The sequence below is a fragment of the Pelophylax lessonae genome (genome assembly GCF_965119305.1).
Source record: "Pelophylax lessonae genome assembly, chromosome: 3".
NCBI lineage: Eukaryota > Metazoa > Chordata > Amphibia > Anura > Ranidae > Pelophylax > Pelophylax lessonae.
Genome location: NC_138770.1, coordinates 38,435,236 through 38,456,029, shown reverse-complemented (window position 1 = coordinate 38,456,029; position 20,794 = coordinate 38,435,236). Strand labels below are relative to the sequence as shown.

At 46.3% G+C, this 20,794-nt stretch overlaps 2 protein-coding genes across 2 annotated transcripts in view; one reads left to right on the top strand and one right to left on the bottom strand.

Annotated features, from left to right (window-relative positions):
* The window catches only part of LOC309550283 (uncharacterized protein), a 1,519,274-nt gene that overhangs the window by 18,357 nt on the left and 1,480,123 nt on the right, over window positions 1-20,794 (bottom strand).
* Window positions 1-20,794, top strand: part of LOC309550737 (uncharacterized protein) — a 578,111-nt gene that overhangs the window by 551,172 nt on the left and 6,145 nt on the right. The window contains exon 2 of the mRNA XM_082251074.1: window positions 18,776-18,917. Coding sequence (XP_082107200.1) covers window positions 18,854-18,917 — 64 coding nt within the window. The 5' untranslated portion in view covers window positions 18,776-18,853. The remainder of the gene's footprint in view (window positions 1-18,775; window positions 18,918-20,794) is intronic.

Below are 20,794 nucleotides of genomic sequence, written 5' to 3'. Positions count from 1 at the left end.
TTGAGACTAGGTCAGTGATGTAGCTGGGGGCTAACTTGTGGATAATGAAAGTAATAATTATTTGGATGGTATTGGTCACACAATAATAGGATGTGCATGTGGGGGGGGGGGGGGGGGGGTAATAGTAGGGTTGCTGTACATTTAAGAACTACTGCCCCCATGGGAACACATTTAGTTTGGACTGTTTAGTGTTTGCTACACTTTCATTAACCCAGAACTCTCTTGGATCAGAAAACCTACCGTTAGTTCACCAGTAACGGTCTTTTCTTACGAGCCTTTCCCTCTGGTGCCTATTCCAGGAATACTCCACAAATGGACCAGGTATCAGGGACGGAGTTTAATTCGGTCCATTCCCAGACCTCTCCAAAGAGCAGGATCCCTATCCCAAGTAGTAATGCCCACGGCTTGCCAGTGGCATCTACCAGTTCCCTCGGACCCTATGTCCTGGGGATTAGTATAACATCAGTACCCAGAGTTCCTTCCAGTGACTCCCTGGTTACTGAAAGAAAAATGCTTAAAGCAAAGGGATGCTCAGATAGAGTGAAAGACACACTCTTATGCCCCATACACACGTGCAGATTATCTGCAGACTTTTGTCTGCAGACTTACCTTTTCTATGTAGTGCAAGGGCCTGCCGGATTGCATACAAATTGAAAGTGTTTAGGTTTGACCTCATATTATATGGTTTTGGTAAGTCTGCAGACAAAAGTCTGCAGATAATCTGCATGTGTGTATGGGGCATTACTGAGTAGAAAACCAGTCACCAGAAAAATCTACACTAAAATATGGGAAAAAAAAAAAAAGGAGATTGTGAGGAATCATGGGTTGGAAAACCAAACCACAACTGACTCTTCACAAAAACATATGACTGGACTTTCTAAGGCACATCATGAAATGAATCATAGCGGCTCACAAGTTAAAAAAAAACAAAAAAAAAAAAAACATAATTTTATTGAATAATACCAAAATAAAAAATGAGGGCAAAAGACAAAATGTCCTCATTAAAAAATACAAAACATATAACAAACAACCTGGGATCTTTAAAATCGAATAACCTAAGACTATTTTTTACCCATGTAGTCTCTAAGGACAAATGGGAAAAATGTGTAGGTTATTATAGATTCACAATATTTGGGTACATCATATAATATATAATCATATCTGATCTTTGGGTCTACGCGTTTCGCAGCGTGCTTCTTCAGGACCACATTTTTACATCAGCTATTTCTGTAACAGGGTGTAGCCGATGTCTCCCGGGCGGACATAGAGGGCGCAAGAAAGGGTATATGAGGCAGAGCTGATAAATGAATAGGTAGGTTCTAGAGTGTCTGTTTCAGTTCAACATGAACGTTCAAATAGGGCATTGACTATGCAGAGTTAAACAGGTAGGTATACCCCAGGATCAGTAAATCCTCAAGTCAAATCAATCCCTCAAAGCATCTGTGGTTATAATTGTAGTAATGGACAGGACAGCCTATATGTTATCCGCAATCCAGGGGCGAGAGTGATATAGCAAATCTTTTCGGGGTTAGCAGAAATGTCAACCAGTAGGGTATATATTCTGGTCAGTATCTTAGGCCCAAATTTCTGGAAGAGGGGGTCTTATTAACCTTACGATTAGGTCCCATAGGACTATTAAACCTATAAGACCATATACATCCGATCCGGCCGGTATATATAGGGTGTTAGTAGTTTTGCTCCCTTGTAACCTGGATATAGGGCTAGATGTTCTGTCCTTGTGTGCTGAGTGTCTGCCACGAGTCCCGCCGCCGTGGACAATCATAGACCCCCCTCCCTACCTTAGAATCCCTCCTTAGCCCTACAACCTCCTCTTTCCTCAGAGCCCTGCTGCTCTCCAAGGGCCCAGAGTCCTTCAGATACATTACTCCCTCAGGGAACCCCAAAGTCCTTCAGCCTCAGTATTCCCCTGACAGTCTCTCAGCTCCTCTACTTCCCTCAGAATCTTCAGTATTTTCCTCCCTCTGACACCAATGATGGAAGATATTTTTCATGGCAGGCTGGGGAATGTTTTCTTCCTCCTGACCAGCAATGTAAGGGGCTCTATGCTCCATACTCCTGACCCCTGCACTCCATCATTGTGTTGGCTCCATATTGTAATGATTGCCCATTGGCTGCCTGTGTAGTGTAATAATTGCCCTTCGTAGGCCATGTATGGTCAGGATGGCCATTGTCTTGTCTATTTATTGTCAGTGCTGATTGTTTAGAGGACCATTGTCAGGGAAGAAATCCAAGAAGTACTGGCAAATATGCCAATGCCCAATATGGTCACGCTAATTTGAGCATGCTCATTAGCGAAAGGCACACAATGACGCATTGGCATACGTGACGGCGCATTGGCGTACCCCAGTGTTTCTCAACTCCGGTCCTCAGGGCACACTAACAGGCCAGATTTTAAGTATTACCTTGGGGAGATGCAGACTAGAATACTGCAATCACTGAGCAGCAAATTATATCACCTGTGATGCATTTCAGTTTTCTTGCAAACCTGGCCTGTTAGTGTGCCCTGAGGACCGGAGTTGAGAAACACTGGCGTACCAGACGGCTCATTGGCGTACGCAAAGCGTGCTAATTGCAAGTGTTCACTGGCCAATATAAGGACACCAGTGGCTAGCATAAATGCTGGATTATCTCCAGATTTGTATCCTGGGTTCCTGTGCCTTGTGCTTCTGTTTAATTACCAGTTACCGACCTGGCTTACCCCTAACCTGCTCTGGCTTCTCTCCTGGCTCTGAACCCGACTTGCTTCTCAGACCTGCTCCTGTCTATTCCAGATTGATACCCTGTGTTTGACCTTGGCTTGATCTAGACTACGCTACTTGCCTCTGCTCCTGACTGACTTTCTGTGTTTGAACCCCCGGCCTGGCTTCTAATCTTGCTCCCGCTTACTCCTCTGTCAAGATCCACCAGCACCTCCAGAGAACCATTGGCTGTGGCCACCTTTTCTACCCGTGGGTTTCCTCGCATCTGGTTTCATCAGGTAGCTTCACCTGCAGGCAACCCGTGCATCTTTGGGCATAGCACCCTCTGTCACCACCTTCAGGGGTACTCTGCACTCAGCCGCAACGGGAGCCCTCTCGTCACCTCAGCCTCCAGTCAGGTACGTGACAACCATATTACTAGAATTTATCTCTAAAATGAAGAGAATGTTTCGGCCTTGTAAGTGGGGAATGTTCTGACCCTGAAGGGGTTAATCTAGGTTTCCACACTATATATGTGTGCATCATCATCTGCTGGAGATAAAAGACGTCACAGTGACTATGGAGGAAGAGGATGAACATGACAGGGAGTTACTGGGTGTAAATAGAAAATAAGATCTTATTACCTCCTCTGCTGCCAATGCCAGCAATGTTTCTTCTCTACTTCCTCCCAACTCACCTCTAACCTGGAACTTCCTATTTATACCTGACATCACTTCCTGTCTTCCATAGAGACCTCCTGAGTAGAAGTGAGATCACCATCTTGTGGAGCTCAGAGGAACTGCAGCCCTGAGAAACCTCTCATAGTGTGAACACGGCCTTGTGCTGTGTGTGTATGTACTGTATATACTTATCAGGGCTTTTTTCAGCAGGAACGCGGGGAACGCAGTTCCGGAACCTCGAATGTATGTATGTGATAGCAAGGGGAGTGGGGTGTGTTGAAGGGTCTCTTGATGCTGGCTGCTTGGGGATCTATTGTCACTGGTAGGGATCTGGTATTGTGTGAGGGTCTATTGTTGCTGCTGGGGGATATATTGTTGCTGGGGGTCTTATGTTGTTGGTACGGATAAAGAAAGAACATGGAGACACCACCAAAAGGTTGATGTTCCAAACAGAACGGGTGAAGGGGGATGTTGTGATGCTTGAGTCAAGGGAATGTGAAGCAAGAGATACTATTATATAAAAAAATATCAAATTTTATTAATACATATCATATTAAAAGGATATTCATGGCAGAGGAAGCACAGAATCACAAAATCACAAAAAATATCTTCACAAAGATAATACAAAAAATACAAAAAATGGCAATTAGTGAATAAACACTAATGGAGTGAGTAAAGCCCCGTACACACGTACCGATCGTCGGCCGACCGATCGGCTGTCTTTTGTCCCCGGGCTGTCGTGTCCGCTGAAAAGTGCAAAAGACTGCACACGAATTTTGTCCGCCGACTGCAGAAGTGATGTCATGTGATGGTTAACTTTCCCTGTGTTTTTTCTTTTCTGAGCATGCCCAGTCTTGCAAATCTGCTGTCTGTCGGCCGAATTCTGTACTGACTGGCAAACAATCGGCCGTTCTGGTGTCGGCATACAAAAATTTTAATGCCTGCACGACAGATTCTGTTCGGCCGAAAATGCGCTGTCGGCTGTCGGAAGCATCATACTAACAAGCCTACAATCGGCCGTCGGCCGAATCTTTTCGGCCGACAATCGGTACGTGTGTACGGTCCTTTAGTCTAGAGAATCTTCAATACATCAGAAAGGATTTGACATATATGGTGGGTTCCACACATTGGGAGATATTGCTGGAAAAAACGAGAAGTAGGGCGACCAATGAACCCCCCTTGGGTTCAAGCATCACAACATCCCCCTTCCCCCGTTCTGTTTGGAACATCAACCTTTTGGTGGTGTCTCCATATTCTTTCTTTTTCATTAATTGGGATGGATGCCACAGTACTATTGTCTACTCAGGAGTGTAACTGAGCATATTAGTTTCTTTTGTTGGTACGGATCTCCTGTTGAGGTAGAGGTCTATTGTTGGGTGATCTATTGATACTGGTTGCTGGGAGAGCCGTTATTGCTACTGGAGGGGGGTCTAATGTTGTTGGGGTGGATATTTTGTTGCTGGATGAGGTATTTTGTTGTGCGTGGGAGGTGGGTAGGGGATGGAACCAAGGGACAGTGCTCAGAGGTGGGTAGTGGGTGGAGACATCGGGTCACTCAGAGGGGGGAAGTTCCTGCACCTATTCTCCGAGAAAAAAAAGCCCTGATCCTAAGGCCCTGTTCACACCTGAGCGTTTTTCAGCTCATAAAACGCTCATCTCTGAAAATCCAAAACGCCCAACAAGCAAAATCCCATTCAGTTCAATGGCCCTTGTTCACATATGAGCGTTTTTTCTCCTGAAGCAAAACGCCTTAAGCTCAAAAAAGTACATGATCTTCTCTTTGAGCTGATTACCAGCATTTTTGTCAGATGTCAATGCCTGCCTCCGAAAACACTTGAAAAAAACGCCTGAAAAACGCCTAAAAAAACGCCTGAAAACAATACGCTCAAGGCTGCATTCACACCTTAGCATATAGTTTTCAGGTGTTTTTGTAGGTGTTTTTTCAAGCGTTTTTTGGGCATTTCTCTGGCGTTTGTTGGGCATTTTATGAGTGTTTTTAGGGCGTTTTATGAGCGTTTTTTGGGCGTTTTTTTTTAAATGGGTGTGTTAAAAGGGGTGGAGACCACCTGTGTGTTGGAAAAACACTTGTGAAACGCCGATAACGGAGTTCTAATGCATTCCTATGGGACCAGAACAGGTCTTGATCAGCCCAAAAAGCTCCTGTACTTTTTTGCGCCACAGGCATTTTGCTTCAGGGGACACAACGCTCAGATGTGAACAGGGGCCATTGAAATGAATGAGATTTTGATTGTTGGGCGTTTTGGATTTTCACAGATGAGCGTTTTATGGGCTGAAAAATGCTCAGGTGTGAGCAGGGCCTTACAGATGAGGTCATCTCCACTCCCACCAAAGGGGGATAGAAATGTATTACTGCCTAGTCCAGCCTTTCTCAGTCTGGGTTCCTCTAAAAGTTTCTAGGGGTTCCTTGACCAATGAACAATAGACAAGATATAAAATATGATGCTGTATAGAGTAAATAGATACCAAACATTTTAGGATTTATAACTGCACACCCCTGTGAAATGGCGACAAACTACGGCACCTAAAATTGTTCATAGGTGATGCTTTAAAAGCCTTTACAGGTTATCAGTTTAGAAGTAACCATGCATTACGGTCCTTGACCTATAGCTCTCATTCTTAAGCCTCGTACACACGCAACGAATTTCCGCCGACCGGTCGTCCGTCTTTTGTCCAGAGTGGTATCTGTTGGTTGGAATGTGCTCTAGACTGCACACAAATTTTCCCGTACGACAGAATTCTACTTCAGAAGTGATGTCATGTGTTGGATTGCTTTCTTTGTGTTCTTTCATCTCTGAGCATGCCTAGTCTTGCTCATAAGATTTTTCCCCGCCGAAATCTGTACTAATGAGACGAAAATCGGACGTTGACGGACGACAAAAATTTTATAGCCTGCACACCAGGATTTTTTTGGCCGAAAAGTCGGAGTCGGTTGTCGGAAGCACCATACTAACAAGACGAAAATCGGCAGATCGGTCGTCGGACTAAATTTCCCGGCCGAATTTCTTATCGTGTGTACGGGGCTTAACATTCATGGCGATACCTCACATGTGTGCTGCAATCACCATTTACATATGTATGCCAGACCTACATACATGTTTGCGTGACCTACATACATGTGAGAACGGGGGAGGGGGCTGCTTTTTATGCTAATTCAGTGTATTCCCGTGTGTTAGCAGTGCATTTTCACGTGTTTCCACTGTGTTTCTAGTACATTTACATGTGTTTGCAGTACATTACATGGGTTTTCAATGCATTTGCAGTGAATTTTCGGTGTACTTATTTGCCTTTTCATTGTGTCTACATATTTTTATAGTTTGTTTTTTTTTTGCTTTAATTTTTTCATTATTCAATTTTTTTTTTAACTAAGTTGTGATTGCATGTGAATTCTGTTTCTGTACTGCATTTAAAAATGCACTTTACTGCATCTAGTATAAATGTATCCTAGGACCTCCAGGAGCACAATTTTTGTTTGTCAAAGTTATTCAAATTCTTTTTATGCTTTGAACACATCAACTTTGGAGACAACGTGTTCACTTGCTCCCTGAAATATGCCGCCAACTCTCAGATACCATTGTAATCATGGCTCCCAACGGTCCCTGATTTTGAGGGACTGTCCCTCTTTCCTCATCATTTTGGTCTGATCTATATAGTTGTATATAAAATGCACTACTTATCTTTCAAAAAGTGTTTCCCAGTGCTAAACCTTTCCTCCAATTTCTAAATTGATGAATTTGTAAATTTTAAAAGCCGATATAAAGGAATAGTAGTGGTAAAAAAAGCACTTGTGGGTTTAACTGATCATTTATTTTTTATAATTCTTCTTTAAGGGGTGTGGCAGGGGGTGTGTCTATACTATATACATTTGCTAATAGGTGTCCCTCGTTCCCATCTCAAAAAGTTTGGGGGTATGTTGTATTGAGATAATCCATGCCATTCTTTTTAAATGTCAGTGGTCAATATGGCTGATCTGTATACAGTACATACTAGGGATCGACCGATTATCGGCAAAGCCGATATATTGGGGGCCATTCTGCACTTTCCCCGATATATCGGAATCGGCCCCTGAGGTTACCAATATTGCTGAGATTTCAGGAAAGTGCTGTACCTGAGTGATGCCTGCAGCTAGAGGCATCACCTCGGTACCAGCGTCTATAGCGGACGGTCGGCTGTCTTGCAATGACAACCGATGCGGCTGAGAAGCCGCTCGGCTGTCATCACAAGGAGCGGGAGGGGACGTCACCCCCTCCCGCCGCCTTCCGCAGGTCGCCCCAGGTCTCCCATCCCACCGGGAGACCCGGGCAACCAGCCTGCACGGCCGCCGAAGAGAAGACCCGATCAAAGCCGCATTCGGCTCTGATCGGGTCCCCATGAAAAAACCCAGAAGTAATGTCATGACATCACTTTCGGATACTGGGCGCCAAATTAAAAAAAAATGACAGCATTTAAAACAGTCAAACTTGGCATTTGAATGATTTTAACTACAGAGGAGGGGTTTGGGGTCTTTTAGACCCCCAGATCCCTCCACAAGAGTACCTGTCAAAAAAATAAATAAAATAAAATGTATGAAAATATCGGCCAATACCGATATGCGATGACCAAAATATCGGTATCGGTAATAAAAAAAATGATATCGGTCGATCACTAGTAAATACACACACAGCACACAGCCGTGTTCACACTACCAGCCGTTTCTCAGTTATCCATCTGAACAGGGCTGCAAAGAGGGATAAAGTGCTGGATACGCCCAGCACTATATTTATCTGGAGATATCTCTACTTAACTCCAACTCAACAGATGACCTGTGTTGTGGACCCCTATTTGGAGATCCTCGTGGGACTTTTGATCGGGGGGCCCATTTACTGTCACTTGTGAAGTTAATATTTATCCCTACTTTAACCTGGTTCATAACCAAGTAACTTCCCTTTTGAAGCCCTTACATATATACCACTCTAGGTCTATTTATAAAGACCCAGCCAATTCGGCACCTATCACTTGCGGTGAAAGATACCTGAAGGTTTTTTCATAACCCGTTAAGATCCACTTACATGGTCTTCCGTCCTGGAATCTACAGAGGTTCTGCATATCTGTCTGAGCTCTGGTGTTTCCTGGACTATCGAGAAAGGCAATCTGACCGAAACGCGTCTAGTCCGGTCCAGACATCTCAGACTCTCTCTGTCCCAAGACGTATTTATGACCATGTTTTTATGATACAGGTTTTTCATGTCCTTGTCAATTTGCTTTTTATATTCTATGTGAATTTTGTAATAAACTTATATACTTCATACTCAAGTCCTGGTTCTTGCCGTTCAAAGTCCCACTCCTCAGGGGTTCTTGTTTATCTATATATTCATTAGGGATGTTGGCAAGATCCCAGGTTAAAACACAGACTCTGAATAAATCTTTTTCAAATCTCCATCCGGTGTACTGCTGAAATTTCCAACCTGCTGAGATCTACTACCTGCGTCCCTTCCGGTCCGAGATCTCGGCAAGTTACCGCTACCGCGCATGCGCCGTCTTGAAAGCACGTTCACGAGCACGAGTTGAACTTCTCGGCAGCTCAATAGAATACTATTGCGCATGCGCCCGCGGACAGTGCATTACAGTTGCAGCTTTTGGCAAATAATAACCCCTGCACAGTGCTATTCCCCACAGTAACTTGTACAATTAAGCCTGAAAGGGAATGCTGGAATTTATAGTTCCTCATTATAGTTCTTCAAAAAAAAATTGTGAATCTGAGCTTGAAAGTACATGCTGGGATTTATAGTTCCTCTCAAAAAAAAAAAAACACAATTGTGAACAGTGCGTAATGGGGGACACAGGCTTGATGACGGCGGGGAACACATGCTGCATTATGGGGGACACAGGCTGGATGACGGCGGGGACACAGGCTGTGTGATGGGGGACACAAGCTGGATGACAACGGGGGACACAGGCTGCGTGATGTGGGACAGGAGTTGTAAGCAGCAAAAGGACATTCTTTCATTGTCATCAGTGGGAAGCAGGGCCGGACTGGGAATAAAATTCAGCCCTGGAAAAAATGTCATACCAGCCCCATAGCATTATTATACCGGCCCAACACCATAACGCCATTATTTTCTTGTTCATAAAAGGAAAAACCATGCATTTTAAAGCAAATTTGAAGAGTGTACTATCATGGATAAGATAGATATAAAAGCAGGGCTTTATATATAAAAGAGCAAATTATAGTTAAAAGTGGTAAAAGTGCGGACATGATACAGGAGATGTCAGGGGCTGTGCGGACATGGTACAGGAGATGTCAGAGGATGTGAGGACATGGTACAGGAGATGTCAGAGGCTGTGCGGACATGGTACAGGAGATGTCAGGGGCTGTGCGGACATGGTACAGGAGATGTCAGAGGCTGTGCGGACATGGTACAGGAGATGTCAGGGGCTGTGTGGACATGGTACAGGAGATGTCAGGGGCTGTGTGGACATGGTACAGGAGATGTCAGGGGCTGTGTGGACATGGTACAGGAGATGTCAGGGGCTGTGTGGACATGGTACAGGAGATGTCAGGGGCTGTGCGGACATGGTACAGGAGATGTCAGGGGCTGTGTGGACATGGTACAGGAGATGTCAGGGGCTGTGTGGACATGGTACAGGAGATGTCAGGGGCTGTGTGGACATGGTACAGGAGATGTCAGGGGCTGTGCGGACATGGTACAGGAGATGTCAGGGGCTGTGTGGACATGGTACAGGAGATGTCAGAGGTTGCAGACATGATAAGGGGGCTGGGATGAGTGGCAGCAGGGGTGGTGGTGAGGGGGATGGAATCAGTGGATGCGGTGGTGATGGTGAGGGGGATGGGATAAGTGGCAGCGGTGATGGTGAGGGGGGTGGGATCGGTGGCAGCGGGGGTGGTGGTGAGGGGGTGGCAGCGGTGTTGGTGATGAGGGGGGTGGGATCGGTGGCAGTGGGGGTGGTGGTGAGGGGGTGGCAGGGGTGGTGGTGAGGGAGTGGCAGTGGTGGTGGTGATGAGGGGGGTGGGGTCAGTGGCAGCGGTGGTGGTGGTGAGGGGGGTGGGATCGGTGGCAGCGGTGGTGGTGAGGGGGGTGGGATCGGTGGCAGCAGGGGTGGTGGTGAGGGGGTGGCAACAGGGGTGGTGGTGAGGGGGTGGCAGCGGTGGTGATGAGGGGGGTGGCAGCGGTGGCGGTGATGAGGGGGGTGGGATCAGTGGCAGTGGTGGTGGTGATGAGGGGGGTGGGGTCGGTGGCAGCGGTGGTGGTGAGGGGGGTGGGATCGGGGGTGGTGGTGAGGGGGTGGGATCGGTGGCAGTGGTGGTGGTGAGGAGGATGGGATCGGTGGCAGTGGTGGTGGTGAGGGGGGTGGGATCAGTGGCAGGGGTGGTGGGGGGGATGGGATCGGTGGCAGTGGTGGGGGTGAGAGGGATGGGATCAGTGGCAGGGGTGGTGGTGAGGGGGGGTGGGATCAGTGGCAGGGGTGGTGGGGGGGATGGGATCTGTGGCAGTCGTGGTGGTGAGGGGGATGGGATCAGTGGCAGGGGTGGTGGGGGGGATGGGATCAGTGGCAGGGGTGGTGGGGGGGATGGGATCGGTGGCAGTGGTGGTGGTGAGGGGGATGGGATCAGTAGCAGGGGTGGTGGGATCAGTGGCAGGGGTGGTGGCATCAGTGGCAGGGGTGGTGGGGGGGATCAGTTGCTAGGGGTGGAATCAGTGGGGGTGGTGAGATCAGCAGGGGCCAGGGGGCAGTGGTGGTCTGGTGGAGGTCGGAGGATGGGACCAATAATTGCACTGCTGCTGATTTTTATTACTAACTTGGTCCGTCGATCATGCTGCTGGCGTCTGTGTGTGTGTACTGACAGACAGTACTGGATGTGGTGTGGGACTCTCGGCGCTGTGACGCTCCGTCTTGCTGAGCCTGAGTCACATGATCCACCGCTGGCGCCGCGCAGCCGTTCCTGCCAGCTGTGATGTCATGCCGCTCATAGCGGCTGATGTCACGTTGGAAAGACTTCACCGGGGCTGCAGCGGCCATCACAGCGCGGCCGCAGCGCGGTCCCAATAGCGGCCGCGTCTTACAGCGGCCCCATGAATCTTAAAGCGGCCCCAATCTTAAAGCGGCCCCAGGGCTGGCGGCCCACCGGGAAATTTCCTGGTATCCCGGTCGGCCAGTCCGGCCCTGGTGGGAAGACTGCTCCCCTTACAGTTGTCAGTTGAGAGACAGAAATTGTTCATTGCTCAAGGAACCCCTAGAAACCTTTGGAGGAACTCTGGCTGAGAAAGGCTGGACTAGGCAGTAATATATTTCTATCCCCCTTGGTGGGAGTGGAGATGACCCATCTATAAGGATATACAGTATATACACACACAGTACACGGCCGTGTTCATACTACGAGAGGTTTTTTGGGGCTGCAGTTCCTCTGAGCTCCACAAGGTAATGAGCTCACTTCAACTGAAGTTTCTATGGAAGACAGGAAGTGATGTTGATACAGACAGGAAGTGATGTCAGATATAAATAGGAAGTGAGGTGAGAGGTGAGTTGGGAGGAAGTAGAAAGACGATATTGCTGGAAGTGGCAGCAGAGGAGGTAATAAGATCTTATTTTCTATTTACACCCAGTAACCCCCCCATGTCATGTCCGTCCTCTTCCTCCATAGTCACTGTGACGTCTTTTATCTCCAGCAGATGATGATACACACATATATAGTGTGAAAACCTAGATTAACTCCTTCAGGGGCAGAACATTTCCCCCACTTATGAGATCTGAAGATCCTCTTAATTTTGGATATGTGTCACCTTCTCATGAGGGATGAGATTTCGATTTGCACGTCCACGTTCTTCCTCTGAAGATACCCAACTCCCTGTAATTTACTCCCTCTGCCGTGTAATCTGGGCTCCTTTGCCTCTCCTGCAGGCCCAGGACTGGTGTCGTGTCGGATAATGCTTCCCGTCGGATAGTGCATCCGATAGACTGATGTCACTGCAGCTGACTGCTCCGATCATAGGTGCTGGAGACCCCAAAATTGTATCATGGGTAGCCGAGACCCTTCCCTACGGCTGATAAAAATTTGGGGTCTCGGGAATGCAAGGGCTTGGAGTAGTGACCCCTTAGAACCCGGGCCTCCCCCGCCATAGACTTCAATGTTAAACCCAAATTTTTCCTGGGAGAGCTTGCGGTTAGGTCCCGGTCTATTTAGGGAGCTGTCACCGGATGACCATAGGTGCTGGAGACTCCAAACTTGGCACGGGACATCGTGAGACTATGCCTAACCAGCTCACGGTGTCGGTGTATTTTAAGAGCCGTTAGTCGCGGAACGCTGGGGTGAAAGCACTGGCGGTGTCCCGAAAAATCAAATTCCGGGGCTAGAACCTAGCTTAGGGTGTCATTCTGTAGCCAATCAGTGGGGCTACCTAGCGAACCCTGTCTGAGCTGTCTACCGATCTGGAGATATACCGAAATTAGTAGTGGTTCCCCGATTTTGGCAACCTTGCGAAGGTCCAATCCGGCCCAGGCTCGGTGCTGAGCTAGCCCCATCGGTTGGCCACGGAACATGTGAGTTTGGTGGCCCTTAGGCGCGGAACAGCGGCTCCGCGGGTACCCACAGCGCGCATTCTGAAGCATTTAGTTCCAGAGACCCCAAATTTGGTACAGGGGTACATTGTTGCCCCCTGAAGTAGCCCTGGAAGTTTGGTGTAGATGTGTTTTTTAGGCGCTAAGCAATCGGGCCAGAACCATGGCCCTAGTTCCCATTGACTTGCATTGGGTTGGTACCTATGGTCACCCTGGTATGGTTCCGCGACCATCGGTGCTAGAAATTTGGACCGGTCTTGTGGACAATTGTGCCAAATTTGGTGCCCCTGGGTGCTATGCTTCGGGAGCACTGGCCCGAGAAACCGCTTGATTTTGGTCACCCTTGCATGGTACACATGTCATCCGGTCACCCTGGCATGGTTCCGCGACCATCGGTGCTAGAGACCCCAAATTTGAACCAGTGGTAGCCGAGGGTTTTGCGGACAAGTGTGCCAGTATGTACAGTACATAATCCGAATACAGTACAGATTACAGTGGAATGTACATGAACAGTACAGCGTAGTAGTAGGCAGAATCCCCTCCTCTGCTCTCTATGGGACAATTCTTCCCGCAGCCTTCCGTCGAAGAGTGCATCCGACGGACTGCGCATGCATCAACCCCAGCTAATGACGTCAACCCCAGCTAATCAGTCAGCTGGAGTGACGTCATTTACCGCGCATGCGCAGTTCGTCTGATGAACTATCTGACGAGAGGCACTATCCAACAAGACACCGGCATGGCTGGTGGATAGGAGGGTGATCAGTCCCTGGATCTCCCCTCTGGTGTATGAACCCAGAAGCATGAGTATTTCATCACTTCCAGGGTCAGAGCTGTTTTTCCCCGGTCACTGCGGTCCTTACAGGAGCTGAATAATCCTGATCTGTACTTTTATCAGCTTCCTTGGGGTCCATAGGTGATATTAGAGGCCTAACAGACCACTGTTGTCTCCATAAAGAGGACCTGTCATTTCTACTATGCTATTACTTGGGGCTATAGGCAGTGGATCATCATGCATGCCAGAGTGAGAGCAATAATTCTGGAAATGTTATTCATGGTAATGATGATAAACTGATAGAAAGAAAGGGCAGTGTCAATGCAAATATGTGAGTTCCAATGATAATAATCATAGTCCAAGTACAAAGTCCATGACAAAAGATGAACAAGTAGAAATCCTCCACACACCAGTGAATCAGATGAAAGACCAAATTGCCAAAACACCTCGTGTAAATAAGATGGACTCTTACCAGATGGTGTTGACCCTCACATGATCGAGAGGTCAACATCAGCGAGGATCATATGAATGAACGTGGTTCCAGAATTGGCTATTGAATATCCATCTCGATCTATGGAAAGCAGTATTGGTACCCAAAAGGTTGTCTCACTCCCATTCAGGAACACGGATAACTTAGGATACCTTTATCCGCAGCAGGTTTTTGGGGAAACTGTCCATACCTTCATCTGTAGCAGGTTCTTGGTTCTTGGGGAAACTGTCCATACCTTCATCCGCAGCAGGTTCTTGGGGAAACTGTCCATACCTTCATCCGCAGCAGGTTCTTGGGGAAACTGTCCATGCCTTCGCCGTAGCAGGTTCTTGGGGAAACTGTCCATGCCTTCGTCCGTAGCAGGTTCTTGGGGAAACTGTCCATGCCTTCGTCCGTAGCAGGTTCTTGGGGAAACTGTCCATGCCTTCGTCCGTAGCAGGTTCTTGGGGAAACTGTCCATACCTTCATTTGTAGCAGGTTCTTGGGGAAACTGTCCATACCTTCATTCGCAGCAGGTTCTTGGTTCTTGGGGAAACTGTCCATACCTTCATCCGCAGCAGGTTCTTGGGGAAACTGTCCATACCTTCATTCACAGCAGGTTCTTGGGGAAACTGTCCATACCTTCATCTGTAGCAGGTTCTTGGGGAAACTGTCCATACCTTCATCTGTAGCAGGTTCTTGGGGAAACTGTCCATACCTTCATCCGCAGCAGGATCTTGGGGGAACTGTCCATACCTTCATCCGCAGCAGGATCTTGGGGAAACTGTCCATACCTTCATCCTCAGCAGATTCTTGGGGAAACTGTCCATACCTTCATCCTCAGCAGATTCTTAGGGAGACTCTCCAAGAACCTGCTGTGGATGAAGGTCTAGAATTATTATCTTTGGAACGCACATATTTGCATTGGCCATGCCCTTTCTTTCTACATGTGGTTCATAGTGTGTAATCTTACCATTTTGTGCTGGCTCCTTTTGCTATCTGATATTTTATATATTTTTGATCTGAACGCAGATATACTGTTTTTATTTTCTAATGATAAACTGATGACCTGTAAGAGTTTTTAAAGGTGTTGTCTTTGCACCACGTTGGGTAGTCAAGTTAGTTACCATTTTCGTGGAGAGACACAATTTTAAGGGTTGATAATAATTGTGTGTGGGAGTGGGTTAGGTTTTTTTATGTGGTACCATGTTTGTGAATTATTATTATTTCTTTTGTTTTTTTAAAGCCGATCTCTGTGGAAAGGAGAAACGACAAATGCCTAAATGAGCATTTAACCCTTGCATAACAGGGACAGATCCACTCCAGTGTTAAATGCCCATTTAGTTGTAGGGAACCAGAAAAAGCACTTTTATTTATCTGATCCCTCTACAACCAGCAATCTCCTTTACTCCCCTACACTCCGGCACTGGACGATCCCTCCTCCTGTCTGATGAAGGACTATGTGCTCTGCATTGGATTTGATGATTCCAGAGAACCTGTGACCTCTGGAGCTTAGGGGAGAAGGGGCTGCCTGGGCCGGTCTTAAAAACTAGGGGAGCCTGCAGGCACTGAGGATCAGGGAAGTAAAAGTGCACAATATTCAAATTATGTTGAATCCTAGGGGGCTATTGTCATGGAAGTTTAGATAAAGATATTTATGGGGGAGGTGAATGGAGAGTCTATACACTTTTTAGGGGAAGTTTTGGATTTTATTAGGGTATGATGATGGTGTTTCACTGTGTGCAATAATAAAACTATGAGAAGGATATGTCTCTTGTGTCGACATTTATTATTTATAATATCATGAGATTTCGCCATACATTTTTGGCTGTATTGGTACCCTGCCTTTGTACTAATTTTTTACCGCCCTACCACCGATATGTCCTGCAGCAACTGCTCACCCCCTTCTATCTCCCTGTGCAGCAACTGCTCACCTCCTACTAACTCCCCATGCAGCAACTGCTCACCTCCTACTAACTCCCCATGCAGCAACTGCTCACCTCCTACTATCTCCCCACGGAGCAACTGCCATCCCCCTACTATCTCCCCATGGAGCAACTGCTCACCCCCTACTAACTCCCCATGCAGCAACTGCTCACCTCCTACTATCTCCCCACGGAGCTACTGCCATCCCCCTACTATCTCCCCATGGAGCAACTGCTCACCCCCTACTATCTCCCCATGCAGTAACTGCTCACCCCCTACTATCTCCAAATTGCAAAAACTGCTCACCCCCTGCTACCCCCCCATGCAGCAACTGCTCACCCCCTGCTACCCCCCCATGCAGCAACTGCTCACCCCCTGCTACCCCCCCATGCAGCAACTGCTCACCCCCTGCTACCTCCCCATGCAGCAACTGCTCACCCCCTGCTACCTCCCCATGCAGCAACTGCTCACCCCCTGCTACCTCCCCATGCAGCAACTGCTCAGCCCCTGCTACCTCCCCATGCAGCAACTGCTCTCCTCCTGCTATCTCCCCATGCAGCAACTCTGCCTCTCATGTTATGTCTCTGTGACTTTGTAGTTTTTTGATAGAGGTAAATGGATAGTCTAGATTTTATTTTTACTATGGTAACGCTCGTTGGTTACATTTATATTCTAACTCCCTCTAGCGTTCTCCAGATATGTTACATTGTATTTGGTTACAAAGTCATACATGTATTTCGTGTGCTCCTCAGCTACATCTAGCAGACCTCAATGTGGTATTTTACTATGGACCGTAATAAAGGAACATTCGTTCAGAAGAGAAAAGAGCCTAAAGAACGTTTTTATTTGCCCAGTTTGCACAAAAAGAATGTTAATGCATAATGATGTAATGATGCATACTAGCTCATTATGCCTTTCTTTTACAGGGTTTTTTTTTTTTTTTTTTGTGTTTACAACCTCTTTAATCCCTTTATATCCTCATCCTAATATTGTAAAACCAATACACTCCAAATAATTCTCCACTATCCATCTACAGAGCAACCTACATAGATCACATGACCACATAAATGAGGATGGAGGAGGACCGTAGTCTAATGACTGAGAGGATACTAAACCTCACCCTGGAGATCATCTACTTGCTGACTGGAGAGGTGAGGAGGATTCTGGGAGGTCACATGAAATCACTCTTATCTCTATTAATAAGACACAGACCTGACCAGAGAGGTGAGGAGGATTCTGGGATTCTAACATGATATTCCTTTTGGTTCTTCAATACAGAGATTTCCTCTTGTGAAGTCAGGTGTTCATATGACCATCACAGTGCCTCCATGTGACTCCCTAAAATCTGAGAGGCACAACATGCAGAAGATTCTAGAAGTCACCAAGAAGATGATGGAGCTGCTGACAGGAGAGGTGAGTGGTTCTGGGAATTCTGGGACATTATCCAGTAACAGACAAGGGATGTGTCTGGATGGTGACTGTATCATTGTGTGTGTCAGGTTCCTATAAGGTGTCAGGATGTCACTGTCTGTTTCTCCATGGAGGAGGGGGAGTATTTAGAAGGACACAAGGATCTCTACAAGGACGTCATGATGGACAATCAGCCGCCCCTCACATCACCGGGTAAGAGGAGACTTTATTGTAAAGGAGAGAGCAGTATGGAGGCTCCACCTAGATCCCCCATCATCTGATAAACACATAGAAACAATGTATTCAGTCAGTGTGTGTGTTTCCTACAGATGTATCCAGTAATGGGAACCCACCAGAGAGATGTCCCCGTCCTCTGTATTCCCGGGATTCCTCACAGGAAGGTCACACCATCCCTCACCATCATCAGGTAGATGAGGAACAATCACTGATAGTATCATTAGGATCTGTACATTATCTGTATTGTTACCATTGATGTCATTTTTATTATATATTCAGAGTGGAAACCTGATAGAATCTAAAGTTGCTGTTAAAGAAGAGATAAAAGAGGAGAATGATAAGAATGGGATGATGGAGAAGTCAGAGTTTCTAAAAAAACACAAAGCTTTGTACCAGGACACCATGGTGGAGTCATCCAGTAACAGAAACCCACCAGAGAGATGTCCCCGTCCTCTGTATTACCGGGATTCCACACAGGAAGGTCACACCATTACTCACCATCATCAGGTAGATGAGGAACAATCATTGATAGTATCATTAGGATCCGTACATTATCTGCATTGTTACAACCAATGTCATTTTTATTATATATTTAGTTTGGAAACCTGAGAGATTCTAAAGTTTATGTCAAAGTGGAGATAAAAGAGGAGGATGATGAGCATGAGGCAATGGAGGAGTCAACGTTTCTAAAGAAACACAAACATCTGTACTGTGAGAACATAGTGGAGCCATCCAGCTACAAAAGCCCACCAGAGAGATGTCCCCGTCCTCTGTATTCCCGGGATTCCACACAGGAAGGTCACACCATCCCTCACCATCATCAGGTAGATGAGGAACAATCACTGATAGTATCATTAGCATCTGTACATTATCTGCATTGTTACCGTTGATGTCATTTTCATTATATATTCAGAGTGGAAGCCTGAGAGATTCTAAAATTGAGGTTAAAGAAGAGATAACAGAGGAGGATGTCATACAGATGTTATTTTTGATCCTTTTCTTGGTTTAGGGTGAAGATCTGATAGATATAAAAGTTGAGGTTAAGGCAGAAGAAGAAGAGACGTATGTGAGGGATTATCAACAGTCTATGGAGGAGGATGGAATAACGAGGACATTTATAGGGGAGGACACTCCTACAGAGATCAGCACAGGTGGGTCATTAACACTAAATACATTCATCCACCCATACTGCTCACTGGTTGGTCCAGAGTAGAGCAAACTGTTAGAAATTCATTATATAGATCCCTAAAGAACAGACAGCGCACAGACCACATGGGCTTTGCTGCTTAACTGCAGACAGGAAACATCTGCTGCTTAACTGCAGACAGGAAACATGAACTTTATTACAGGCATACCCCACTTTGTTAAGTACACAATGGGACCAGACCATGTATGTAAAACGAAAATGTACTTAAAGTGAAGCAATACCTTTTTTCATTTTTCAATGCATGTAAATACACTAGCTCTATGGGAAATATTGGTCAGCTTGACATGGCACTGCTCCCAAACCATAAGTGACAAGGACACCGAACTTGGGAAGCATGTTAAGGGGACCCAGGACTATAACTTGGTAGATTACCTAGGCAAGCTGGCTGACCAAAAAATAGGGAGCACCGAGAGGGGACCCAGGACTACAACATATCCTAAGTTTGCTGTCCTTGTCACTTATGGTTCAGGATCAATGCCATGTCAAGCTGACCAAGATTTCCCATAAACATCAATGTTAGAATGGGAGCAGTGCCTCACCAAGCTGACCAAGATTTCCCATAGATGCCAATGTTAAAAGTCGGCAGCAGTGCCATGTCAAGCTGACCAAAATTCCCTATAGATGCCAATGTTAAAAACCAGCAGTAGTACCATGTCAAGCTGACCAAAATTCTCTATAAACGCCAATGTTAAAAACCGGGAGTAGTGCCATTTCAAGCTGTGTACGTAAAGCGGGGTATGCTTGTATACAGAGAAAAGACATAGAGTTTACCATGGTAGATTACCTAGGCAAGCTGGCTGACCAAAATATAGGATATGTTGTAGTCCTGGGTCCCCTCTCGGTGCTCCCTAAGTTTGGTGTCCCTGTCACTCATGGTTCGGGAGCAATGCCATGTCAAGCTGGCCAAGATTTCCCATAGACACCAATGTTAGAAAGGGAGAAGTGCATTACCAAGCTGACCGAGATTTCCCATAGATGCCAATGTTAAAAACCAGCAGCAGTGCCATGTCAAGCTGACCAAAATTCCCTATAGACACCAATGTTAACCAGGAGTAGTGCCATATCAAGCTGTGTACGTAAAGCGGGTTATGCCTGTATACAGAGAAAAAAGACATAGAGTTTACAATAGAGCAGCTACAAACTTAACACTAAACACTGCCATCTACTGGTTGAAGAAAATACCTCTACTTAATACTGATATTGATTGAGTTGTTGCATAAAAATACATGAACAATATATTCCATCACCCCCACTCAACAACTACTCCTTATATAAGTCCCATTTCAGATTTTAGTTTTATAAATCTGTTTCTTGTAAGCCAATTTGTCAAAGCTTCTGATCCACTTTTGTTTCTCTTGAGTTGGAAGTCTTTGCATCTCATCTCATGAATCTGGCTCTGGTTTGATTGCTACGTGAGCAACATAGGGCAGACGTTTGGGTGAGATGCTTTTATTGCTTCTGGTGTATCTTCTGATTGCAGCCTTTTGTGGCCTGGCTTCTTCTTTTACAGCATTTGGATTGTCTGCCTTAATTTTTTTTTCTTCGTCACTTTGTTGCTTATCTTCATGTGACACTGATGTGGAACTTCCCTCAGTTTAAAGTGTTTGTGTTCATGACATTTTGAAAACCCTAAAGTCTCATCGACAATTACACTTCTCATGATGGTTACCTTGTTTGTGTCTTGGTGTAGAATTCTGTATGAGATTCACTGTACCCCACAAGTACACCTTTGTTTGCGCAAGCATCCCATTTTGTATGTTTTTCTTTTGGGATGTGCACATAGGCTTTGAATCTAAAATTTTTAGATGGTTCAAATTTGGG